Source organism: Myotis yumanensis, unplaced genomic scaffold, assembly GCF_028538775.1.
Source record: "Myotis yumanensis isolate MYYU_CA2020_CCGP unplaced genomic scaffold, mMyoYum1.0.hap1 SCAF_1, whole genome shotgun sequence".
Taxonomy (NCBI): Eukaryota; Metazoa; Chordata; class Mammalia; order Chiroptera; family Vespertilionidae; genus Myotis; species Myotis yumanensis.
This window is the reverse complement of record NW_027223752.1, coordinates 56,674,459-56,699,713: the sequence shown is the minus strand read 5'-3', so window position 1 is coordinate 56,699,713 and position 25,255 is coordinate 56,674,459. Positions and strand designations below refer to the sequence as shown.

The window sequence follows — 25,255 nt, the reverse complement described above, 5'->3', positions numbered from 1 at the left end:
TGTCAAACACAGAGCCGCAGGGCAATCAGGGGATTGAGGAGCTCCCCCCTATCAGGCACAGAGCAGGGCTGATCAGGGGGTTGGGGTGCCTTCCCCTGTCACGAACAGAGCAGGGCGGATAGGGAGGGTGAGGCCCTGCCCTCGTCACACACAGAGCCGAAGGGCGATCGGGGGGTTTGGGCGCTGCCCCCTGTCATGCTGATCCGGTGCCAGGAGGCCTCGCGGCTCCGCTGATCCCGGTGCTGGGAGGCATATTACCCTTTTACTATATAGGATAGAGGCCTGGGGGCCAGCTGGTTTGCCCTGAAGGGTGTCCTGGATCAGGGTGGGGGTCCCCACTGGGGTGCCTGGCCAGCCTGGATGAGGGGATGATGGCTGTTTGCAGCTGGTCACACACCCTTCAGGGTGGGGGTCCCTACTGGGGTGCCTGGCCAGTCTGGGTGAGGGGCTGAGGGCTGCTTTCAGGCTGGCGGTTGTTGACTGAAGCTCCCAACCGCTCCTTTTTTTCCTCTTTTTTAAATTTTATTCTGGGCCAGCTTTAGCTCTGGCTCTAGCTCTGAGGCTTCCGCTGCTGAAAACAGGTATCTGGTTTGTTTGGGTTCTATAATCGAAACAATGTATAACTCCAGCTCTGAGATCCCGGCCGGCTGAAAGCTGGTTTCTGGGGTTTTGTTTAGCTTCTATATTTGTTAGAATGTTTCAAACTGCCAACTCAGAGGCCGGCAAGGCAGGCGGGGAACGTTGGAGTCCTCCTTCACTGAAGCAAGCAAGCCTCATGTTTGCTTCCAGCTGCCTAGCTGCTGGCCGCCATCTTGGCTGACAGTTAATTTGCATAAGGATATGCTGATTAGCCAATGGGAAGGGTGGTGGTCGTATGCTAATTACCATGTTTCTCTTTTATTAGTGTAGATATATATATACATGTACATATACATATACATATACATATGTATGGACTAGAGGCCCAGTGCACGAAATTTGTGCACTGGGGCGTGCACTAGGGCCGGGAGGAGTCCCTCAGCCTGGCCTGTGCTCTCTCATAGTCTGGGACCCCCTAGGGCAGTGATGGCGAACCTATGACACGTGTGTCAGAGGTGACACACGAACTCATTTTTTTGGTTGATTTTTCTTTGATAAATGACATTTAAATATATTAAATAAATATCAAAAATATAAGTCTTTGTTTTACTATGGTTGCAAATATAAAAAAATTTCTATATGTGACACGGCACCAGAGTTAAGTTAGGGTTTTTCAAAATGCTGACATGCCAAGCTCAAAAGGTTCGCCATCAATGCCCTAGGGGGATTGGGCCTAAGCCAGCAGTCAGACATCCTTCTCGCAGTCCGGGGCTCTCACAGTTCGGGACCCCTCGCTCCTTACTGCCCGCCTGTAGCGGAGGCGAGAGAGGCTCTCATCATCGCCGCTGCACTCGCCAGCTGTGAGCCCGGCTTCTGGCTGCTCCTCAGTGCTACCACGGAGGGGCTTCTGGCTGAGCAGCACTCCCCCTGTCGGATCACCGCTCAGCCAGGAGCCGGGCTTGCTGTTCCTTAGCGCTGCTGCAGAGGCAGGAGAGGCTCCTGCCACCACTGCTGTGCTCACCAGCCATGTGCCTGGCTTCTGGCTGAGTGGTGCTCCCCTTGTGGGAGTGCACTGACCACCAGGGGGCAGCTCCTGCATTGAGTGTCTGCCCCTGGTTGTCAGCGAGCATCATAGCGACCAGTCGTTCTGCCGGTCATTCCACCATTCGGTCGATTTGCATATTAGGGTTTTATTATATAGGATAATTTTGTTATAACTATTCTCATTTTTCATATTCTCCTCTTTCCTTTCTTAGTGATTGGCATCACCATATTTTTAGTTACTTAAGCTAGAAATACAGTTTTTACTTTTATCCATTCATTCTTTTACTGATTAATGCAGTTAAAAATATTCATTCTGTGCCTACTGTGTACCAACTGTTTTAGTTGCTGGAGATGAGGCAGTGAATAAGGGAAACTGCTTTCTTGGAACTTGCATTCTAATGAGGGGACCTGTACAATATGCAATATGTAGGCTAACAAGATCATTATAGTTATTGGCAAGTTAAGTACTTTAAAAAATCAACTTGTAATCTTGAATGATGGGGAAAAAAAGGTTGATTTTTAAAATGGAGTGTGTGTTAGTTCATGTCCTCTGAGAAACAGATTAAATGTACAAAGATTTGGGGGTGGGGGTGGTAAAATATATACATCATATAAAATTTACTATTTTGACCATCTTAAGTTTATAATTTGACATTAAATAACACATTGTTGTGCAAACCATTCGTGTCCAGAATTTTTCATTTTTACTAACCGGAACTTAATACTCATTTAATACTAGCTGCCATTTCCCTATTCCCCTAGCCTTTGGCAACTATCATTCTACTTTCTGTCTTTGAATTCAACAACTTTAGGTACCTTATATAAGTGGACTCATACAGTATTTGTTCTTTGTCATTGGCTTAGTTCACTTTGTCATCAAGGTTCATTCATGTAGTAGCATGTGTCAGAATTTCCTTTTTTTCCCCCTCTTTTAAGACTTTTTTAGAGCAGTTTGAGTTTATAACAAAATTGAGAGGAAGGGCCTTGGTCAGTGTTGTTCAGTGGTTAGAGCTTCGACCTGCATACTCACGGGTTGCAGGTTTGATTCCAGGCCACATCTGGCCATGTAGGAGGCAACCAATCGATGGGTCTCTCTCACATTGATGTTTTTCTCTTTCCCCCTCCTTCTCTCTCTAAAAATCAATGGAAAAAAAATATACTTGGGTGAAGATTAACAAAAATAAAATAAAATAAAATAGAGAGGAAGGTATAGAGATTTCTCATATACTTTCTGCCCCCACACATGTATACCCTATCATTTTCAACATCCATCACCAGAATAGTACATTATACCTACATTGACCCATTATAATCACTCAAAGGCCCATAGTTTACCTTAGAGCAGCGGTTCTCAACCTGTGGGTCGCGACCTCTTTGGGGTCGAACGACCCTTTCACAGGGGTTGCCTAAGACCATCGGAAAACACATATACAATTACATATTTTTTTTGTGATTAATCACTATGCTTTAATTATGTTCAATTTGTACCAATGAAAATACATCCTGCATATCAGATATTTACATTACTATTCATAACAGTAGCAAAATTACAGTTATGAAGTCGCAACGAAAATAATTTTATAGTTGGGGGTCACCATAACATGAGGAACTGTATTAAAGGGTCGCGACATTAGGAAGGTTGAGAACCACTGCCTAAGAGGTTTCACTCTTAGTTTTGCATATTCTATGGGTTTGGACAAATGTATAATGGTATATATCTATCACTATAATATCAAAGAGAGTATTTTCACTGCCCTAGAAGTCCTCTGTACTCTACCTATTCATCATCCCTCCATCCCCTGCACTGCAACAGTTGATCTCTTTTTGTCTCCATAGTTTTGCCTTTTCTAGAATATCATATAGTTGGAATAATGCAGTATAGTAGCCTTTACAGATTGGCTTCTTTCACTTATAATATGCATTGAAGGTTCTTGTTTTTTTAAAAATATATTTTATTGACTTTTTACAGAGAGGAAGGGAGAGAGATAGAGAGTTAGAAACATCGATGAGAGAGAAACATCGATCAGCCGCCTCCTGCACATCCCCCACTGGGGACATGCTCGCAACCAAGGTACATGCCCTTGACCGGAATCGAACCTGGGACCTCTCAGTCCACAGGCCGACGCTCTATCCACTGAGCCAAACCGGTTTCGGCTGCATTGAAGGTTCTTTCACATCTTTTCATGGCTTGATAGCACCTTTCTTTTTAGCACTGAATATTCCACTGTCTGGATGTACCAGTTTATTTACCTTCTTGGTTCTTCCCACGTTTTACCAATTATGAGTAAAGCTCCTATGAACACCTGTCTTAAGGTTTTAGTGTGGATTCTTTTTGTTTTAAGGTTGACTATTTCATTTTATGTATATCACATTTTACCTATTCATCCATTGATGGAGAGTTGGAATGCTTTCACCTTTGTAAAAAATATTTTTATGAATTTCAGAGAGGAAGGGAGAAGGAGAGAGAGAAACAGCAAATGATGAGAGAGAATCATTGATCAGCTGCCTCCTGCACACCCCCTACTGGGGATTGAGCCAGCAACCCGGACATGTGCCCTTGACCGGAATGGAACCTGGGACCCTTTAGTCCATAGGCCAAAGTTTTATCCACTGAGCCAAACCGGCTAGGGCGCTTTCACCTTTTGACTATTGTAAATAAGGCTGCTATGAACATATGTGTACAAATAATCTGTTTGAGTCCCTGCTTTCTCTTAGATATATACCAAGAAATAGAATTGCTGAATCATGTGGTAATTCTGTGTTAATATTTTGAGGAATTGCCATATCCTTTTCCACAGCTGCTGCACCATTTTACATTCCCCTCAGTAGTTCACAAGGGTTACAGTTTCTCGACATCCTTACCAATGCTTATCTTGTTGTTTTTTTTAAATTTTATTTTTATTGATTTTTAGAGAGCGAGGAAGGGAGAAGGAGAGAGAGGACCATCCTTGTGAAAGCAGACCATCATTTGGCTGCCCCCTACATACTCCTTACCAGGGATAGAGCGTGCATCTGGGCCATGTGCCCCGACTGGGAATCCAGCTAGCATCCTTTTGGTAAAGGGATGATGCCCATCCAACTGAGCCATACCAGCTGGGCCATACCACTTCTAATTGGCAATAAAGTATTTTTTAAATGAATTTATGTACATTTTTTTAGACCTAATGTGCACACTTAGTAGTATACAGTATAGTGTAAACATACCTTTTTAAAAAATACATGTTTTATTGATTTTAGAGAGAGAGGGAGGGGAAGGGAAAGAGAGAAACATTGATCAGTTGTGCACCGGGACCAGGGATCGAATCCCACAACCTGGTTATGTCCCCTGACTGTGAATTGAACTACTGATCCCTCGGTGCATGGGATGACCCTCAACCAACTGAGCCACATGGGTTAGGGCTAAACATAACTTTTAAATGCACTGGGAAAGCAAAAATTTGTGTGACTTGTTTTGTTGCGATGCTCTGTTTATTGTGGGGTCTGGAACCAAACCTGCAATATCTCCGAGGTTTGTCTGTATTGTCCTTGGATGCACAATGTTCAAGGATTTTATTAGGGGGATGTGTCTGAGAGAAAGTGAGGGGGCTGTACAAAACTGAGAGTCATCAGACTGTGATGCAGATCTGACCCATAGAGAATAAGAGGAAAGAAAGTTTGGGTGAAGTCTAAGAAATTTCAAGGTCATTGGGAGTCCTAGATCCAAAGTCAGCCATTGAAGGAGTCCTGTATCTCCAAGTACAGGCCTAACTTAGTATCCTTGCCACCTCCAGTCATTGACTAGGTGCAGCCTGTGCGAAGTGTGACTTTGAGCAAATGTAATGGATTTCAGAGCATAGCAGATCTTGATCAATTAAGCTCTTTGTATTTGGAAGTCTATAAGCCACATTCCCATGGCTGCCACAGAGCAGTCAGAGAAGACCTCTCCAGAAAGGTAACATTTAAACCAAGACCTGAATGGTGAGCAGAGGTTAGTTAGCCTTTCAATAATCTTTGAAAACAGCATTTAGGCATGGGGAACACAAGTGCAAAGGCTCTGAGGCAGAGAAGTCTTAACATGTTCAAGAATGGAATGAAGGCCAGTTTGACTGCAATCTAGTGAATAAAGAGGTGAGGAGGTAAGAGACAGATGAGCATGAGACCATAAACAGTGTGTTACAAGCTATGGTAAAAAGTTTGGGTTTTATTTTCCAAGGTTTGATCATTGTCTGATATTTCAGAATGTCTTGCCTCTTTGTTTCATCTATCTCCCACCTGTACTGTTATCCTATTGTCTGACTCTTATTTATCCTACAAATTATGAATTCCTTCTTGAAACCTTCCCCATTCACCATCCCTGATATCTTAAAGTGTCCTTGTAATATCTTTCCTTTGGCGCTTTGTAATATGTATTTGTCTCTTTCCTCAATCTATGAATTCTCTGAGGGTTAGCACTGTGAGGATCTTTTGTGATTTTGCTTTTCGAATGTTAGTGTGCTGATCCAGTATCTCATGCAGTCCCTGATAATGCACCATAGACCTGTTGGAACTCTTGGTTCAATAAGTGCAGCTTTTAGTGTTCTGTGATTTTTATCGTGAAGTCTTATTTTCTTTGGTGCTCTGATAACATATCTGTACTTTCCTCTTTTAGAACTTACAGTGACTTATCTGTAATTATTTATATATTTCATTTTGATTCCCTTGATCAGCAAGAATTCAAATATATCTTTTGGTAATAGCTAATAGTCTTATCTTCTGAATTTTATTGTCTTCTCAGGGTAGGTTGCCCTGATTGTTAGTCTTTTTTCACAGTTTTATTTTACATCTAGCCTCCTAAAAGAAGTTGAGTTTAAGTCTTGGCAGTTTCACAATAGTTATTCTAAGTATAACTTCCTCCTTTCTACCAGGTATCAGTCTGCAAATTAACTACTATCTGCTAATAAGTTTTATCAAATTATCTCCTTCCTTTTTATTAGAGTATGTGCTCCTATACCTATAGGAGAAAAATAAACTCTCTTTAATAAATTTAGTTTATTTTGGTTACTTTACTAATATAGTTATGAGCCCAGAATGATGCTTTTTTTTGGGGAAATATCTTTCTTGCTAATGAACTTTTGACTATTTGGAATATGTAATAAAGTATATTGTCCATTTGTCAACCTATAAGTAGTGGTGGTTATAAAGCCTTTAGGTAGCAGGAGAGAGTATGCTGTCAGGCACTTAAACTGGCACATAGTAAAATAAATACCAGTAAAAGGTAATTAAAAATTTAAAACATGCCCTAAGTAAGATTCCTGTGTTACAAATACTAATTTTTTCCACTTAATTATATAAAAAAACAAACAGTGGACATATGTTCATTTCACTTTCTGATAATCTCAAACTTTCATAGAAAAATGCAAAGCTATCTTATGGGTTTCTTTAAAATCTTTTTCCTTTAGAGTTCTATAAAAGTAGTCATCAATTTTTTTTTTTTTTAAATATTTTTTATTGATTTTTCTACAGAGAGGAAGGGAGAGGAATAGAGAGTTAGAAACATCGATGAGAGAGAAACATCGACCAGCTGCCTCCTGCACACCTCCCGCCGGGGATGTGCCTGCAACCAAGGTACATGCCCTTGACCGGAATCGAACCTGGGACCCTTCGGTCCCTAGGCGGACGCTCCATCCACTGAGCCAAACCGGTTTGGCAGTCATCAAATTTTTATTAAGTATTTGTATTTATCATTGGTAGTAAAGGTTCAGTAATGACTGTTTTTAAACCAGTTTAGAAGTGAGTTTATCAAAGTTGCATAAGTAATCTTAGTTGGTTTTTACCCACCTAATGCTAACATAAATTTAGTTTATAATGCAATTTGCCAAATCATAACCCTAATTTTTAGTTCTGAAAGTTAGCATGTTATTGTACTTTTTTCATGCAAGGTTTACTAGTGGTTATCCTACACTAATATCAGGAGTAATTAGTGTGCTGCCATCTTACTAATAGCAAAAAAACGATTGACTCAAACTAGTACCAAGAGGGACTAGTATTAGGGTTTCAGTATTGAAACAGTGTATAATAGAAACTAGTCATACTCTGGTCAAAGAGATACATATATCTAGTACACACTTGCCTCCTTTGTAAATTACATCAGCCAATAAATTTTTTAGAAATCAAAGACTAGATTATGATTTTATCAAATAGCACATAGTTCAGAATGTTCTTTATTCATTCCTTATGTTAGTTTTGTTGCCTTTTTAGTTAAAAAATGTAGTAATGGTATTTTTCTTTTCTTTTTTTTCTCATGAACTTATTTTCTTTTTCTCAATTCAAAATAGAGCATGAAGTTGTACTCCCTTGGTGGAAACATCTCAAATAATATGGGATGTTAATTTTGCATTTAATGACTGCATAACATAACTCAGAGAACAGTTACTGTTGTATAGACAAACACACCACACTATACACCACCTCTCTCCCTTACTCCTTCTCCAACCCTCCAATTGAGCAGGGGGGAAAAGAAACTCACCAAAAAGCAGAGCAGAGTTAACCATAAAGAGTTCATTGATTTGGCTTTGGGGCACAAACTGATGGAAAAGAAATTGAATTTAGTAAATTATGCTATGAATCACTTCTTTGTAAATTCACTTATGGATTCCTGTTCTCAGAATTTATATGTCCTTTTGGCAAGATACTCTCAGAATCTCCATTACCAAGACCCAGAGGGTGACTTAGTAATTAAGGATGAGGAGTCTAAAACAATTTTTTTTTCTTCAGTATATAAAAACTTTTCTCAGAGATCCAACTCAACACAACTCCTGGGAGTGATAGACTTCTGGAAGAATTCCAGTTCTTTCAGAATGACATGACTCTTTTAATGCTGATTAAAAGAAGGTTCATCGTTATATGATGCCCAGAACACTTGATATTTGCCCTCTTGATTTTTTGGCAACTGTTTTCTTGAGATGTAATTCACATACCATACAATTCTCCCTTTTTTAGGGTACAATTCAGTGCTTTAGTCCCCAGGCTGACGTTCTATCCATTGAGCCAAACTGGCTAGGGCACCACAATCAATTTTAAAACATTTTCAGGGACCCAAGATGTTGGTGTAGGTAAATGCAAGTACTTGCCGCCTCCCACAACCACATTAAGATTACAAGTAAAATACAGAACAACAGAACCACCTGAAATCTGGCTGAATGGAAGTCCTACATCTAGAGAGTTAAAGAAGAAAGCACATTGAGACTGGCAGGAGGGGTGGAGGCACAGAACGGGCTGGTCTGACACTCACGTGCGTTTTTTTTTTGTTTTTTGTTTTTTAATTGGGAGGGATATCACTGCTGCCAAGGCCTCCCGGGAGAAGCAAGGGATCACAGTCCCACACCAGAACCCTAGCCCGAGGGTCCCCATGACTTTGGCTATAAAAGCTAGTGGGGATTGTGGCTGAGTGACAAGGAGGCTGCTGGAGTCCCAGGCAGTTTCTCTTAAAGGCCTGGTGCACGAACTTACACAGTCCCGCTCCCTCTGAGCTCCAATGGTGGGTGGTGGCATTGGGGGAACCAGGGACATATGGGGAGGAGCTGGATCATCTGGCATCGGGGCAAGAACTCAGGGGTAGCTTTCTCCCAGATGGGGGTGCTTGCAGGGATCATTGTTCCTGTGCTGGGACCTCCCCAGTCGCAGAGCTGAGTGGCAGCCATATCTGAAGTTTCTATCAGCATGGTTCACACTGTTCACTTCACCCTGGTGATTTCCTGAGACCCTTCCCCATCCAACTTGCAGCCCCACCCAAGCCGTTTGCAGTGGCTTGTCCATATAAATGGCTTGTCCTGGCTCAGGCTTCAGACATTCCTAAAATCTCTAAAACAAGCAATTGGCCTCAGTGTGCCTCATACCTCTCAGTAAGAGATCCAAGACCTGGCACTAGCACCAGCCTGCCTTGCTTCACAGCTTGGCCTCACCTGGGTACTTCCAAGTGAACACAAATAGAAGCCATCTGAAGATCACTCTGTAGCTCCTGCCAGGTGGCCCCAGGCAGTGGTTGACTTTGCACCTCCAGGGAGGCCCCAGAACCAGTGCACCTGGTGGACAGCTTCAGACCATAACAGGTTACAACTCTACACATCCACAAGTGACACATTCAAGGGGCAGACTCAGCACCAAAGCCTCACTGAAGCAAGTTCTGCTCCATAGGGGTGTCTCTTACACAGCAGCTCTTCCACTGTAGTCACAGCAGGTCCTCACTAACAAATTGGCCTAGGGGTCAATTCCTCCCAGTGACACCAATAGCAATCAAGACTTAACTGTTAACAAGCCTGTGCACACAGCCCACACAGGGTGCACCTAGAGTGCTCAGCTCAGGTGACTGGGAGGCTGAGCCACTGGGCCCTACAGGACACCTACTATACAAGGCCACTCTACCAGTTTCAGAGACATAACAGCTCTACCTAATACATAGAAACAAACACAGGGAAGCAGCCAAAATACAGAGACAAAGAAACATGTCACAAATGAAAGAACTGAAGAAATCTCCATAAAAAGAATTTAATGAAATGGAAGCAAGCAAACTACTGGATATAGAGTTCAAAACAATGGTATAAAGTTACTCAAGGATCTTAATAAGAGCTGTAAGGGACTTCACTAAGTCTCTTACTTTCAGGTTCTTAGAATGTCAAAGACATGAAAAGGGACCAGTCAAAATTAAGTGTATACTAACTGAAAGAATCATATACGAGGAATCAACAGTATAATAGAGGATGCTGATAATCACATCAGTGATTTGGAATATGAGGAAGCTGAAAAACACCCAATCAGGAGAGCAAAAAGAAAAAAAAAAAAGAATCCAAAAATATGAAGAGAGTGTAAGGAGCCTCTGAGACAACTTCTGGAGTACCAATATTTGCATTATGTGGGTGCCAGAAGGAGAGAGAGAGAGAGCAAGAAATGGAAAACCTAATTGAAGAAATGATAGAAAACTTCCCTTACCTGGTGAAAGAAATAGACTTACAAGTGCAGGAAGTCCAGAGAGTTCCAAACAAGAGGAACCTAAAGAGGCCCACACCAAGGTACATCATAATTAAAATGCCAAGTGTTAAAGACAAAGAGAGAATCTTAAAAGCAGCAAGAGAAAAACAGTTACTTACAAGGGAATGCCCATAGGACTCTCAGCTGATTTCTCAACAGAAACTGTGCAGGCCAGAGGGAGTGGCAAGACATATTCAGAGTGATAAATAGCCAGGACCTGCAACCAAGATTACTCTACACAGCAAAGCTATTATTTAGAATTGAAGGTCAGATAAAGAAAAAGTTAAAGGAGTTCATCACCACCAAACCTGTATTAGATGAACTGTTGAAGGGTATTCTTTAAGAAGAGGAAGGGGGAAAAAAAGATAATAAATATGAACAATAAAATGGCAATAAATACATATCTTATCAACAATTGAATCTAAAAATAAAATTTAATGAACAAATAATCTAATGAACAAAAAACCCCCCACACCTGATGAATAAAATAGAACCAGAGGTATGGAAACATGGAACAGACTGACGAATCCTAGAAGGAAGAGGGTGTTGGGAAGAGATCAACCAAAGATCTTAATAGGCATACATGCAGTACCCATGGATACAGACAATAGGGTGTTGAAGGCCTGGGGTGGAGCAGGAACTGGGTGGAGGGGAGCATGGGGTGGGGGGAGATGGGGTCATCTGTAATACTCTCCGTAAAGATTTAAAAAAACGTTTTCAGTGTACCAAAATGAACCTTATGCTCTTTGGCCTTCACACCTCATTCCTTCTAATATCCCCAGCCCTAGGCAATCAATAATCTATTTTCTATCTTTATATAGTTGCCTATTCTGGACATTTTTTATAAAAGGAATCTTACCTTATGCAGTCTTTTGTGACTGGTTTCTTTTACTTAGATTGGTGTTTTTGAGGTTCTGATCATATTGCAGCATGAATCAGTACTTTATTTCTTTTGATTATCTATAATAAGAAAAGTGTAATATGCAAAGCGACCTAACGACCAAACAGCAGAACGACTGCCCAGACGATCTTCCCGATGACCATGCTATGACACACACTGGCGCCAGGCCAACCAAGGCGGGTGTGATGTGATTGGTCATGGGGCCTGCCATTGCCCCAGGATCACCCCGCAGAGGGAGGCCCAGGCCACCGGACAGCGGGGTGATCAATCAGGGGGATGAATTGGGGGGCTCTGCAATCACCCCGCAGAGGGAGGCCCAGGCCACCCTCTGCAGGGTGATCAATTGTGGGCCTTTGTGGAACTGGGTAACCGGGGCTGTGTGGCCGTGGATGCGGGCAGCACAAAGCCAAGGTGGGTGAAGGCGGGGGTGGGGCAGGGCCTGGAGGCACCTGGGGCTGCGAAGGCCTACCCTTATACGAATTTCGTGCATCCGGCCTCTAGTTGAGTAATAATCCCTTATATTCATCATTTGATGGATATTTCTATTGTTTACACTTTTTAGCTGTTATGACTAATGATGCTATGAATATTTGTGTGTACATTTTTTTGTGGATGTATGTTTTCATTTCTCTTGGGTGTACACTTAGGAGTGGAATTGCTGGATTAGATGGTAACTCTGTGTTTAATCTTTTGAGGAACTCACAAACTGCTTTCCAAAGTGCCTATACCAGCCGTGGGCAAACTACGGCCCGCGGGCCGGATCCGACTCGTTTGAAATGAATAAAACTAAAAAAAAAAAAGACCGTACCCTTTTATGTAATGATGTTTACTTTGAATTTATATTAGTTCACACAAACACTCCATCCATGCTTTTGCTCCGGCCCTCCGGTCCAGTTTAAGAACCCATTGTGGCCCTCGAGTCAAAAAGTTTGCCCACCCCTGGCCTATACCATTTTACATCCCTACCAGCCACGTATGAGGGTTCCTTGCCAATACTTATCTGTATTTTTTGTTATAGCCATTCTAGTGGGCCCCCTTGAACCTTAAATCACTTATATTTGAGCCTTATCATTGCAACTTGTGTTTTCTTGCACTTAATTATGGTGAGTTCTGTCTGACTGACTGCCTTTTCACTTTGTGCATTGCTATGCCCATATGTTCACATTTAAAAAAAATAGATAATTTTATTGATTTCAGAGAGGAAAGGAGAGGGGGAGAGAGATAGAAACATCAACAATGAGATAAAATCACTGATTGGCTGCATCCTGCAAGGCCCACACTGAGGATTGAGCCCGCTATCCGCTATCCGGGCATATGTGCTGACTGGGAATTGAACTGTGACCTCCTGGTTCATAGGTTGACGTCCAACCACTGAGGCACACTGGATGGGCTAGTAAAGCTTTCTATTTGTCACGTGAACTATCTTTCTAATGAATTTGTTCCATTTTGAGTCAGGATATTTACAGCTTTTACATTATCACCATTCTTGTATATACATTGCATTAATGTAGATGTTTTAATTTCAAGTCACTTTGTTCAACAGCTCATCATTTCAAAGATTAAATTATTTAGATACACTTAGATTAACTGTAGGAAGTTTGATTTTATGTTCTGCTCTGCTGCTTTAAATGAATAATCTTCAGCAACTCACTGTCTTGGCTTGAGTCTTCCTGTTAGTAAGTAAAACTTTCTCAAATGCAGTTGTACCTACTGTCTATCGGTAAGTTCAGACTGTCATTAGATAATAGACTAGTATGAAGGAAGAAAGACCCATGGGAAAGAAAATCTATATTCATACTGGTTCATTATTTATAGTAATCCATCCAACATAGCCACCACCTAGATGTTCAGAAATATTTAATATCATTATCACTTTAAAATGTGATACCAGGAGAAAAGCATTGCTGAGTAGTCAAAGTCTTTTGAATTCTAATTTTTTTAATCCATTTTTACTATATTAGGTTTTGAAAAAATTTTTTGATTTTAACAAATGTGTTATGTTCCTAAAGGTAGAAAGAGATACAGTAAGATAAGTTTTTAGTTAACAGAAGTTTTCAAGTAGGCTTATGTTCTGTGATCTTTATTTCTAAAAATTGGGTATATGGGTAGAGGTAACAGAGGAAAATGTTTTATAAGAATAGTAAAATGACATATTACAACTATTTTATATGTTGATGAGGAAAAGGCAATCCTGCCCTGTTACAGGGATGTTTTCAGTGGAATCTGAGTACTCTTTAATTAAATAGTATAATATAACACACTAACAATCTTTTTTAATATCTAATTTTGTCTTCTAGGCCTTCCTTATAGTTTCCCATGTCTCAATGGACTCCTGAATATAGCAAGCTCTATACCTTAGAAGTGGATATGAAGAGTGAGATTCCTTCTGATGCACCAAAGACACAGGAGAGTCTGAAAGGGATCCTCTTGCATCCAGAGCCCATTGGGGCAGCCAAAAGTTTTCCTGCAGGAGTTGAGATGATTAATAGTAAAGTGGGGAATGAATTCTCTCATTTATGTGATGATTCTCAAAAACAAGAGAAGGATATGAATGGTAATCAACAAGAGCAAGAAAAAAGTGTTATGAGGAAAAAACGCAAAAGCCAGCAGGCTGGCCCTTCATACATGCAAAATTGTGTTAAAGAGAACCAGGGAGTATTAGGATTGAGGCAACACCTAGAAGCACCAAGTGATGAAGACAATGATTCCTCTTTTAGTGATTGTCTTTCTTCTCCTTCATCTAGTCTGCATTTTGGAGATTCTGATACTGTGACTTCAGATGAGGATAAAGGACTCTCTGTAAGACATTCCCAGTCAATTTTGAATGCTAAAAGTAGAACTCATAGTTCAAGGTCCCAAAAGTGGCCTCCCACTGAGACAGAGTCTGTTTCAGGATTGTTAATGAAAAGACCCTGTTTTCATAGCAGTTCATTAAGGAGACTTCCATGCAGAAAGAGATTCGTAAAAAACAATTCCTCACAGAGGACACAGAAACAAAAAGAGAGGATATTGATGCAGAGGAAAAAACGAGAAGTGTTAGCCCGAAGAAAGTATGCATTGCTCCCCAGTTCTAGTAGTTCCAGTGAAAATGACCTCAGCAGTGAATCCTCTTCAAGCTCATCAACTGAAGGAGATGATTTGTTTGTTTCTACCAGTGAAAACCACCAAAATAATGCAGCTGTCCCCTCAGGTAAAAATGTTTCTTAAATTGAGTAAAACATGGAAGCTATTCCATTGTATTTGTGCTTGTTTTCTTCTACATTTTAGTGATTTCATTGTATTTAACCCTTTGTGGTCCAATGTTATTTTTGGAACAGTCTGGTCCAAATTCATTGATGGGAATGAATGTTGAACAATGTTGAACTTTTTAATGTTCTTAGTGCTCGATGTTGGACCTGCTTCTAGCGCCTGGTCTGTCGAGTCAGCCTCGAGGTTAGACTGAAAAGGGTTAAATAGAATATGAGGCTCAATTAACTTTTATTTTTAAGCCATATAAGTAAATTACCAACTGTAATATTAAACCATGACTCCAATTCTAAGTACAAATTTTAAGTATGATTTTTTAAAAAATTGATTTTGGAGAGAAAGGCAGGGAGAGAGAGAAGCATCAGTGTGAGAGTGCAACACTCATCAGTTGCTTCCCATATGCACCCTGACCAGAGATTGAACATGAGACTTGAGTATGTGCCCTGACCAGGAACCGAACCCTCGATTTTTCAGTGTACAGGTCGACCCTCCGACCAACCGAGGCACACTGGCCAGGGCTAGTATGTTTAACTTTTGTGAATACTTTTTCAGATAGCTGTGTGATAGATTCCTTTCACATTTAACCACAGTAAAAGCAATTCTAGTCACTAAAAAAGACAAGTTATTTTTCTTTTAAGTACTCTATTCTTATTGGTTACTATTAACTTGTTATGGTCTTTATAACTGAAAAATAATTTTAAGTATTTGAGAGGTAACTTTTATTCTAATATTGGAACACAGACATTAATCCTGACATTAATCAGTAGAGCATATGACTAATCAGTTAAAATGGAATTGATAAGAGGATTAGCTCACCTGTGCTCTCTCCCTCCCCTCAGTAATGTTATATTTAACCAGAATAAGTTTATGTACAGTCTCTGAAGTATGTGTTCCATGTATATCATTTTTACAGTTTGTTGTAATTTAAAAGAAGTTGATGAAAAAAACTTTAGGAATAAAGTCTGAGCTGAGGAAAAAGATTAATTTCTTGTAAAAGTATAAGAAAATGGACTTTTTAAAGGGCTAAGATTATGGGTTTTGTTTGTTTGTATTTTCAAATAAGAAGAGAAAGTTTATTTAGAATAAAGTTACAGAGCTAGTAGAAGTGAGCCAGCCGGGCTTGTGCCGGCTTAGGAAGCAAATTAAAGAGGCAGAAGAAGGTCCTTGGAGTTCAGGAGAAAGGCAAAGGTACTGCACCTGGGGGGAAGTAAAGGGAGAAGGGAAACTCGCGGTGTGCTCACAAGAGCGAGAGCACACCAGATTATGGTGTTTAATACTGGCACAAAGCTTTCTCAGTCTTTGCCTCATGTCCTGCTTTTTAAAGGTGGAGTCTGCTTTAATACTTTGCAAATATGCCATTACTCCCTCTTTTCTCTTTCATTGGTTCCTTCCTTTTCAAAGACTCCCTTTCCATACCCTGACCAGTAATTTTGTTTTTAATTTTACTCTTAGCCATGTTTAGTTCCTTTTTTTTTTTAACCTACCCAAATACTTATTTTAAAGAGTTAATTGAGATCACAATACAGCTGGGAAAGGGTTACAGCAACCATTAAGAAAGAGGGAAATGAGAATGGGAATTGTCTTGCTTAATTGTCACATTTCACAATTTTCTCATTTGGATAGAATGTGAAGAGTGTGGGGAGAGGGAGCAGCAGAGCCCAGTTTCTACTTGAAATTAGTGAGGCAGGATGGTTGGTGGTGTGATGCAGAAGTTCCAAGGAGCTGATGTTTATAGGAGACATGAGAGTAGAGTAAATCTAGGTCAGTATCATTGTCTGTTTCTAGGAAGAAAGTAGTTCATATATTCTCAGGTATTCAAGATAAATGAAAACTCTAATTTATTTTTAAATCTTGTTTAATACAGTATGTGGTGTCTTACTTTCTTGGAAGAATTACATTACTTAAATTACATTAATTTCAGACATTATCCTTAAATGCTTGTCTCTGGAAATCCAAATCCAAAATTTGAAACCAAGGACTCCTGATATTTTCTGGTTTCTAGATCAATGTTTTGTATTAAAAAAAACACACCACGATTTAATAACATTCAAATGGTGTGGAATTTTTAATGTACCAAGAAATGGTAAAATAAGAAACAAAATTTTACTTCAGTGGTTCTCAACCTTCCTAATGCCACAACCCTTTAATACAGTTCCTCATGTTGTGTTGACCCCCAACCATAAAATTATTTTCGTTGTTACTTCATAACTGTAATTTTGCTACTGTTATGAATCGTAATGTAAATATCTGATATGCAGGATGTATTATTTTCATTGTTACAAATTGAAGATAATTAAAGCATAGTGATTAATCACAAAAACAATATGTAATTATATATGTGTTTTCCGATGGTCTTAGGCGACCCCTGTGAAAAGGGGTCGAGATCCCCAAAGGGGTCGAGACCCACAGGTTGAGAACTGCTGCTTTACCTCATTTTCATAGGTCCCAGTCTTATTACCCAGAAGTAAAGTTAGTTTTGTTTTGTTAATCCTCACCTGAGGATATTTTTCCATTGATTTTTAGAGAGAATGGAAGGGGGCGAGAGAGAGAGAGAGAGAGAGAGAGAGAGAGAGAGAGAGACATGGATGTGAGGGAGACACATTTAGTGGTTGCTTTGCACACACCCCGATCAGGGCCAGGGATTGAGCCTGCAACTGAGGTACATGCCTTGGCCAGAATTGAACCCAGGTCGCAGGCTGATGGCTCTTTCCACTGAGCCAAACCAGAGAGGACATGCTAGCAGTTTATCTCCTGAAGTTATGCTTATAAATATCGGTTTTAGAAAAACAGTGATTATTTAAGCAATAGAACAAAGAGTGTCTTAAGTGAGTTACTTATATAACCTTTAAGATTATATAAGATTGTTTTATGAACAGTCTCTCTGTTCATAAAAAATTATATAAATTGAGTTTTAATGCCTTAGCTAGCTTTGTATCATTTATCATTGGAACTTCAAAACATTACATTTGTAGTTGACTTTGCTTAACTATATAAATGGTGTTTAATAATGTTAGGCTATTTTTTATAGGCTTTTAAAGAAACTTCATGTACACACACATGCAGAAAAGTCACTAATAGAGCTGATATATAGATGTAGATTTTTCTCCATTGTGGAATGGTAATGTACTGTTGGTGAGTTAAAATAAGGGAAGTTAAAAAAAAAAAATCCATGGTGTTTTATTTATAAATATACTAGAGGCCTGGTGCACAAAAATTTGTGCACTCAGCAGGGGGCGGTGTCCCCTCAGCCCGGCCTGGGACCCCTTGGGGGATGGCCACCTGCTGGCTTATGCTTGCTCCCCGGGGGATTGGGCCTAAGCTGGCAATCAGACATCCCTCTGGCAGCCTGGCAGCCCTCAGGGGATGTCCACTTGCCAGCGGGGAGCAGACCTAAGCTGCAGTCGGACATCCTTAGCGCTGCAGAGGAGGCAGGAGAGGCTCCCGCCACCACTGCTGTACTGGCAGCCATCAGCCTGGCTTGTGGCTGAGCAGAGCTCCGCCATGTGGGAGCGCACTGACCACCAGAGAGTAGCTCTTGCATTGAGCGTCTGCCCCCTGGTGGTCAGTGTGTGTCATAGTGACCAGTCCTTCCCAGTTCTTTCTGCTGTTAGGGTCAGTTTGCATATTACCCTTTTACTATATAGGATATAGGCCTGGTGCACGGGTGGGGGCTGGCTGGTTTGCCCTGAAGGGTGTCCCGGATCAGGGTGGGGGTCCCGCTTGGGTGCCTGGCCAGCCTGGGTGAGGGGTTGATGGCTATTTGCAGCTGGTCACACCCCCTTCAGGGTGGGGGTCCCCACTGGGGTGCCTGGCCAGTCTGGGTGAGGGGCTGAGGGCTGTTTTCTGGCTAGCCACACCCCCTTTAGGGAGGGGGTACCACTGGGGTGCCTGGCCAGTCTAGGTGAGGGGCTGAGGACCGTTTTCAGGCTGGCCGGGACTGAAGCTCCCAGCCTCTCCTTTTTTTCTTTTTTAATTCTGGGATTTATTTACCTTCTATAATTGAAACTTTGTTGCCGTCACTGGAGCTGAGAGCCAGCTCTGTGGCCATGGCCTGCTGAAAGCAGGTATCTGGGGTTTGTTTAGCTTCTATAATTGAAACTTTATTGCTTTTGGAGCTCAGAGCTGGGCCGCAGCAGGCGGGAACCTTGGCTTCCTCCATCACTGGAGCAAGCAAGCCTCCTGCTCGCTTCAGCTATGTGGCTGCCGGCCGCCATCTTGGTTGGGTTAATTTGCATATCACGCTGATTAGCCAATGGGAGGCATAGCGAAGGTACAGTCAATTACCATGTTTATCTATTATTAGATAGGATTATTCCCTTGTACTCCTACCTTAAGCTGCATTGTGTATATGATTATGAAGCAAGAATTGAGAAGGTAATTTGGAAATTGAATCTAGAATATTATTTTAAATAGCCACTTGAGTGCTGCTATTTTGTTTTCTCTGCTTATAAGATATATTTATGCTATTAAAAATATATTCTACCTCAGTACTACTATGTTTCAGTACGTCTATGTGTGTAATCTTTAGAACTTTGAAACTACTTCAAAAATGTGCATATCATAACTGTTAAATCTTAATTTTCCTATTTAATTGATATAGTGATTTATAAATATTTCAAAATATAAATATGATATTATGAATTATTCAAAATTAACTTTCTCCAAATCAGGACATCTTCATTACCTCTGTGATTTATCAGTGCCTGCTTTGTTCTTCTCTTTGGATTACCAGAGAATATCTTGTAGAACCTTGTCATGCACTTGTACCTCCTCCAGATACTGGCCAGCTTTTGAAGTAGCACAGATGTCTAATGATGTAGAGATGTATTAGAGATAAAATTCCAGGTTGCCAAGGAATAGTACCTTGGGGGAAGGAACGTAAACTGCATAAATTACAGTGACAAGAGTCTTGAACCATTTCTTGTCATTGTGGTAAGCAAGAGTCCAGTGAGTTGAATAAAAATGAATATAAAACATCAATGGATTACATACTAGTAGAAAATATGAAAAAGAGAGCTCGTTTACAAAAGCAGCAAGGAGAATAAAATATATGAATAATCTTAATAAGAGTATATTTGGCCTCTGAATAAAATTATTTAGCTTTATAGAGAGTTATCTTTATAATCAAACCAAACCCTACAGGTTTTCTAGAGATTTATAAAAGATGACTTTCGTAGATGACAAGAAATATTCTTGGATGAGAAAAATAAATATATATTTTGTATATTTATATAGCATATATACATACCTGTTTATATAAATAAAGAAATGAATAAATGAAGGAATAAATGTTAGACATGTCAGGACTTCATTAATGTTGCTTAATGCTACTCTAGTCCAAACCTCAGAATTTTTTCTTTTCCCCTTGATTTTCTAATTGTGAATAATCATTAGGAAAACCTGAGTCTACCAGATAATTATTCTAGTCTTTTCAACTAATGGTGTTGGGACAGTTGTACATTCATATGGAAGAAAGATGAGTTTAGACCTTTTACAGTCATGTAAAACACACAAATTAAATGGATCATGGCCATAGCTGGTTTGGCTCCGTAGATAGAGTGTTGGCCTGCGGACTGAAGGGTCCCAGGTTCAATTCCAGTCAAGGGCACTTGCCGGGTTGCAGGCTCGATCCACACTAGGGAGTGTGCAGGAGGCAGACAATCAATGATTCTCTCTCATCATTGATGTTTCTGTCTCTCTCTCTCCCTCTCCCTTCCTTTCTGAAACCAATAAAATATTTAAAAAATAAATAAATGGGGGGGGGGATAAGAGATCAACCGAAGGACTTGTATGCATGCATATAAGCATAACCAATGGACATAAGACACGGGGGGGTAGGGGAGGCTGGGGGATTTTCAAGGGGGGGAAAAGGGGGACATATGTAATACTCTTTGTAATACTTTAAGCAATAAAAAAAGAAAAGAAAGAAAATGCAAAAATAAATAAATAAAAGAAACATAGGAGTGACCTTCAGCTGGGTAGAAATTTTTTAAATATGTCACCAAAAGCATGATTTATAAATGGAATTGCTAATTCGGACATCATCAAAATTAAAGACTGCTTTAACAACACTGTTAAGAAAATAAAAAGACATGCTACTAATTGGGAGAAAATATAACTAGTATATCTGATAAAGGGCTTTTATTTTGAATATGTAAAGATACAAAGAACTCTAACAATTCAACAGTAAAACCAAAGTCCAAATTAAACATGGGCAAAAGATTTGAATAGACATCATCAAAGTGACTAATAAGCACTTGAAAAAATACTCAACATCATTAGTTATAGAAATCAAAACCACAGTGAGATACCACCATATATTCACCAGAACAACTATAATAAAAAATAGGTAATAACAGTTATTGATGAGGTTGTAGAGAAACTCGGGCCCTTATTTTCCTGGTGGCAATCTAAAATTGTACAGCCTCCTAGGAAAATAATTTTGCATTTCTTCAAAAAGTTAAACATAAATTTACCATAGTACCTAGAAATTATATTTCTCAATAGTTACCCAAGAAAAATGAAAATACATGTATCTACTAAGATTTATAGATAAATGTTTATGGAAGCTTTCTTTGTAAAATAGCCAAAAATGAAAGAAATCCAGGTGTCCATCAACAGAAGAATGGATAAATAAATTGTATATTCATGATAGGATAGTACTCTGCAATAAAAAAGAATACACTATTGTTACAACAGCGTGAATAAATCTCAAAGTAAATAAACTGAGTATACATACAAAAGTGTATGTAATGTGTGACTCCATTTCTATAGAACTCTTGAAGATACCAGCCCATAATGACAGAAAATAGGTCAGTTATAGGGATATTGGGAGGGATGATGATTGACTGAAACAGGGCATGCAGGATTTTTTTAGGGTATTGGAAATATTCTAAAACTGGAATGAGGTGGTGGTTGTGCTCTAAAAGTTTACTAAGATCATTGAAATGTACACTTAAAATTGTGTAGTTTTTAGCTCTCAATATTCATATTATGAGAAAATTCTTAATACAAACATGATTTGTAGTTTACACTTTATTAGTTGATCTTAACATTGACAGGTGATGGTAATGAATGAAGAGAGGAGAATATTATATAATAAAGAGGCAATATACTAACTGACTGTCACACCCTCACACAAGATGGCTGGCAGGGGAGGGCAGTTAGGGGCAACCAGGCTGGCAGGGGAGGGCAGTTAGGGGCAACCAGGCTGGTAGGGGAGGGCAGTGGGGGTGACCGGGTCAGCAGGGGAGGGCAGTTGGTGGGGGACCAGGCCGGCAGGGGAGCAGGCAGGCAGGGGAGTGGTTAGGGGGCAATCAAGCTGGCAGGCAGAAGCAGTTAGGGGCAATCAGGCAGGCAGGTAGGCGAGCGGTTGGGAGCCAGCAGTCCTGGGTTGTGAGAGGGATGTCCGACGGCTGGTTTAGGCCCGATCCCACAGTGACTGGGCCTAAACCGGCAGTCGGACATCCCCCGAGGGGTCCCAGATTGGAGAGAGTGCAGGCTGGGCTGAGGGACACCCCCCCTCAGTGCATGAATTTCATGCACCAGGCCTCTAGTCTATACATATAAAAGCCTAAGTGACCGTTAATGACCGAACGACCAGTTGACTAGTTGCTATCATGCGCACTGACCACCAGGAGGCAGACAACGCAGGAACTGCCCCCTGGTAGTCAGTGCACTACTACAGGCAACCTCCCACAGCTCCTCCCCCGGGCTGGCCAACCTCCTGGGGACCCTCCCCCCGGCCAGCCCCCCGATAGGCCTCGATTTCTGGCCAGGCCAAGGTACCCCCACCCATGCACGAATTCATGCACTGGGCCTTTAGTGTTTGAATAAAGACATTCAATACCAGATTTGTGAAAAATTAGAGCAAGAGAAGTAATGGAGCATAATTTTTTCTTTACTGTTTTAATAATTTTTAAGTATACAGTTTAGTAGTGTTAAATGTATTCATTTTGTTGTGAAACAGATCTGCAGAACTTTTTTATCTTGCAGTCTGAAACTTAATACCCATTAAACAACTTTCCTTTCCCTCTTTCCCCCCAACTCTGGTAACCCATTTTACTTTTTTCTCCATGGATCTGTGGAATCATACCATTTTTTTGTGTTATTTTATTTAGCATAATGCGTTATTTCACTTAGCATAATGTCCTGAAGGTTCATTTGTGTTGCAGTATGTGATAGTATTTACTTCCTTTAAAAGAAAATATTTTTAATAATTTATTGATGTTCAGAAAGCGAGGAAGGGAGAGAGAGAAACATTGATGTGAGAACGTAACATCCATCGGCTGCCTCCTGCACTCCCACTACTAAGTATTGAGCCTGCAACTTGGTCATGTTTCCCGATGGGCATTGAACCAGCAACTTTTCAATGCACAGTATGATGTCCAGGATGATGCCCAACCAACTGAGCCATACCTGCCAGGGCATGTTTCCTTTCTTCATCGGGGCCAGATGATATTCTGTTCTATGTCTGTACCACATTTTGTTTACCCATTTATCCACTGATGGACATTTGGGTTGCTTTCACCTCTTGGTTATAGAATTTTTAAATTATGAAACTAATGCCTCAGAAAAACTGTTTTAAAAATATTGTATTGCCCTGACATAAGAATCTAGGTCAAAGGGGATTACTAGATGGCTTCAAAATGTAACGTAAAACGGGAGGATTCAAAATTTAATAGGGGGAGAGGAAGGATTTTTTAAGAAATGGTTTGGTAATAGGGAGGGTCAGGGCCAGATTGTATTTATAATCTTATCTAATACTATAAACAAAAATTAGTTCTAGATGAAATAATTGAGGAAACACCTTGAACCAAATATAGTATATGTCCATCCTTCAAATAAGGAAGCACTTTCCAAACAGAATAATTTAGAAAAAAACAAGTACAAAAATGATACATTTCATAGCATATAAAACTCAAAAACTAATATCTGTGTTTCTTAGAAAAATGCTATATCACAGAAAATTACAACCTTGGAGAAAATATATAGCAAATGTATTTTTATTTTAGAGAGTAAAGGGTAAATATCATAGAATGTGAATACCTTATATAAGATCTTAAAATCAGTTCTTTAGATATAACAGTGTTGATATCTCTATATAATATACAAATTCATATGGAGACCACTAAAATTTTGTAAAGAACAAACAAAAATTATAAAAGAGGAAATAAACATGAAGACATACAGATCAAGAGAATTAGGTACTATTTTTATGTGTGTTTAGCTGTTTTTAAAAAACCTTCCATTTTTACAGATAAGATTTTTACTTTTGTAATGAATTTTATAGTCAAAGTCAAAATAAAAGTTTTTGTATATCCGTTAGCAAGATGGCAGATGCCCTTTAAGTGTTTTTTTTTCTTCTTTTTGTTTCCAGGAAGTATTGATGAAGATGTTGTGGTGATAGAAGCTTCCTCCACTCCCCAAGTCGCTGCCAATGAAGAAATTAATGTTACCTCAACTGATAGTGAAGTGGAGATTGTAACAGTTGGAGAAAGCTATCGGTAAGATTTTAATTGCTAGTTTGTATATTTGAAATTTTAAGTAGAAGTGTTTAAACATTTATGCTGCAGATATTTGCATCTTTTACCATTTTTTTGAGACCTAGTTTGAGTATGTATATTCCAGATTAGTGCTTTTCTTTCTTTTTTTAAAAAATATGTTTTTATTTATTTTTTAGAGAGAAAGGAAGGGAGAGGGATAGAGAGAAAGAAACATTGATGAGAGATAAACATCATCAATCGGTTACCTCCTGCATGCCCCTGACAGGGATTGAGCCCCAGACCCAGGCATGGGTTTTGGGTAAGGATTAACCACAACAACAAAAGCATATTTAGGATGTGCTTTTCCACTAGCCACTGTCCCATTGGAGTGTCACTTCTAATGGCATGGGAGAGACCACTGTGTAATATATCCCTGTTTGTTTTAAGTTCTAAATGGTATTCCCAGACTCTGAGGGAAGTTGATGCTCCATTGTATATGGCAGTGTTACCCCGTTGACTGTGCATAGCGCTTATTATGACACTGAGTTTATTTTTTTTAAATTATTATTATTTTTTAAATATATTTTATTGATTTTTTACAGAGAGGAAGGGAGAGAGATAGAGAGTTAGAAACATCGATGAGAGAGAAACATCGATTAGCTGCCTCCTGCACATCTTCTACTGGGGATGTGCCCGCAACCCAGGTACATGCCCTTGACCAGAATCGAACCTGGGACCTTTCAGTCTGCAGGCCGACGCTCTATCCACTGAGCCAAACCGGTTTCAGCATGACACTGAATTTTTATGAACAACAAAGATTGCTAAAATTACAGACCTGTTTTTCCTTGTGGAACTGAAGATCTCTCTTGTCATGGAGACACTTAATGTTCAAGCAGATGTATTTATCACAGTCGTGGCCAGTGATCTTGAAAAAGACACACACTATGCCTTGGTTGGCATGACTCAGTGGTTAGAGTGTGGTCTGTGCACAGAAGGTTCTCGGGGTTTTTTTTCCCGG

The 25,255-nt window shown here is 40.0% G+C and overlaps 1 protein-coding gene across 8 annotated transcripts in view; it reads left to right on the top strand.

Annotated features, from left to right (window-relative positions):
• Positions 1 to 25,255, top strand: part of RNF111 (ring finger protein 111) — a 105,226-nt gene that overhangs the window by 36,373 nt on the left and 43,598 nt on the right. For all 8 annotated transcript variants that reach the window (XM_070421760.1, XM_070421723.1, XM_070421768.1 and 5 more), the window contains 2 exons: positions 13,804 to 14,696; positions 24,132 to 24,258. In XM_070421760.1, the coding sequence (XP_070277861.1) occupies positions 13,823 to 14,696; positions 24,132 to 24,258 (1,001 nt within the window). In that variant the 5' untranslated portion in view covers positions 13,804 to 13,822. The remainder of the gene's footprint in view (positions 1 to 13,803; positions 14,697 to 24,131; positions 24,259 to 25,255) is intronic.